The 2441-nt window shown below is 53.4% G+C and overlaps 1 protein-coding gene across 1 annotated transcript; it reads right to left on the bottom strand.

Moving 5' to 3' along the window:
- Positions 1 to 62: 62 nt before the first annotated feature.
- Positions 63 to 948, bottom strand: NGA_0210600 (uncharacterized protein; the record flags this gene model as incomplete). The annotated part of the gene is made up of 3 exons (XM_005854392.1): positions 900 to 948; positions 703 to 786; positions 63 to 95 (listed from the first exon to the last, which is right to left on the bottom strand). The coding sequence occupies exons 1-3, from the start codon at positions 900 to 902 to the stop codon at positions 63 to 65; spliced, it is 120 nt and encodes a 39-aa protein (XP_005854454.1). The 5' UTR covers positions 903 to 948.
- Between the last annotated feature and the right edge of the window lie 1493 nt (positions 949 to 2441).

The following is a 2441-nucleotide window of genomic DNA, read 5'->3' as shown; positions in this document are numbered from 1 at the left end:
AATCTTATTCGTGTGATCATTAAACAGATTATTCACCCTCCCTCCCTCCCTCGCGACCGTTCCTATTTCAGTACTTTCAGAACTTGCTTTGCGCTCTGTGGGGATAGAGACATGGGAGAGAGGGGCAAGGCATGTGAATAGGAGAGACGACACAGGAAGGTGATACAACGGTCCGAGTGGGGGGGGGTGGACGGACGCCGTGGAGGAGGGACCGCGAGCAGGGGAAGATGATTAAGAGAAGGGAGGGAGGAGGGAGGGAGAGTGAAAGGAAGTTCCACGCACGTGCTTGTCGATGCATTTCAGCCACTCCATGTATTGCGGCTCGCAAGTCCCATCGCCTCGACTTTGGATTCGATACACGCACCCCTGAGGGCATGGCGAGGAGTGAGGAAAGGAGCACATAAGACGGGATTTCAGAGGTCCATGAGTGCCGTGACGAAAGTCGCAGGGAAAGAGAAAGCGAGGGGGGGTTCGAGGATTAGAGGGGGAAGAAGACGTGACTCCCATTAAACCCTGAAGCTGACAGCTTTACATCGAGACCGCCTCTCAAACCAACAGAGGGCTCCGTTTCTCAAAGCATTTTTAAGATCGGCCCACATGAGTTATCCAGCCATTTCCAAGGCTTCCAGCCAGCTGAGATACACGTCCTTCTTCCATTCATGCAAGGGTCCTCTCCCTCCGAGTCACGGCCTGCCCACACACCTGGTAGTCTTTCCAATCGGCCGCACATTTGGGCTTGACAGCCTCCCTGATCGCAGGCATTGTGTCGACGGGCTCTTCGTCCGCCTGAATGCCGGCAGTGGGGAGAAGCGGTGGTGAGCGCGTGGTATGACGCCAGGGTCCGTCCCGAGGGGTGGGACAGGAAAGAAGGAAAATCGACACGAGGGAGCTACACTTACCATTGCTACCGTGCCAAGACTGCTATCAGGAAGTATGAGACGACCCTATGAGTCGTTAGGGTTGATTTCAGAGACATGAGTGGAGAGAAAAGAAGAGAGGGAGCTACCATGGCAGGAACGGAGGAGTGATGCTCGTATAATAGCTACGAAACCGCACTTTTAGCCAAACACGAGTCACCATTTCAATGCAGTAGCCAAGCGTGAAGCCTTTACTCTTCCAGAAGTCCTCACTCCAACGTAAGAATGCAACACGGAAAGCTTGTGCATATTTTTACCGGGCTTGGAGTGCCTCGATGGATTACGTCGGTGCTAGCGGAGGTCTCAAGGCTGAATCCACGCGAGCACCCACCCTTTCTCACGATTCACCCGCAAATGCAGCCCTGTCTCGCACCAAGTGAATCATTACAGCATCTACAATGTCCCGAGAATGCACGTTGACGCGGATGTCGCCTTAAGCACGGCCGATCTTGACATTTGACCACTTCGTTTTCCCCGACCCCGGCGTTGCCCTTTGTCTCCCCTGCGCCTCAGGCGACCCTAGCGGCACGCCAAAAAGGACAGCGATAGAAACATGACTAAGTGCCTTTTGCCTCTCTTTCAACTAAGAACGTGTCTTTCACACCCACCACCCAAGTAGACCAGGAGCAGGGATTGATGAGTGTCCGCTACGGGGTGAGATTCCACATGGATCATCGACAAAAAGGGTTCAAGATCGATTTAGCAGCGTGCCAGTAAACAGGAGTAGTTACATTCGTCACTTCGAACGCAACGACATTGAGCTCCACGTGCACCATCACCGAGGTTGACGTGCCTGAAGATAGACATGGGGCTGGAAGGGCGCGAGGCAGACAGGTTGGCCGCAAATGGCAGCGACCCCATGGAGGACGTTGTCGTTGCACATTGCACGGTACGAAAGTTCTTAAAGTCATGATTTACAGAAGGGCCCAGTTCCCCCCAGGCGACCTATCTCACTTCATGCACTTCATTTTTTTCTCTTATGAATGAATACGTGGACGCGGTGCGAAGTTGGTAACTGGGGAATTCGACATGTTCATAGTAAGTCCGTATAGCCTTAGCTCTCGCGTGTCTGTCCTTCGTACCAGTCGATCCGCCTGGACCTACTTGTCATACTATCCAAGTTTTCGACCCCAGACTCCACATATTTTTATCATGTTCTCATGCTGTCCTTTTCTGTGTCTTTTCGCACAACTGACTTTTTTTCTGGTTCGTCAATTTTCCCTCTCCCCCCCCCTCGGTAAACTCCTCCTTGCCGCCACAGCAATTCCTCCTTGCCTGCCTCTCGCTCGGCGTTTTGGTGGTAAAACGCTACCGAGAGCACCCTCCTCGGCCCTTCATGGTGTGGGTGCTTGACAGCAGCAAGCAGTGTGTCGGGGCCGGCGTGGCCCATATCGCGAACCTGATCATCGCCATTTTCCTCGCGCGCTTGGGCGGGTCGGACGAAGTGGGTGGGAGGGAGAAAGGGAGGGAGGGAAGGAGAAAAGGAACAAGGACAAATCTATGAGGTTGATGTATGACGTCCAA

The sequence above is a fragment of the Nannochloropsis gaditana genome, assembly GCF_000240725.1.
Source record: "Nannochloropsis gaditana CCMP526 unplaced genomic scaffold scaffold521, whole genome shotgun sequence".
Lineage (NCBI taxonomy): Eukaryota > Eustigmatophyceae > Eustigmatales > Monodopsidaceae > Microchloropsis > Microchloropsis gaditana.
This window is presented reverse-complemented; position numbering and strand designations above follow the sequence as displayed.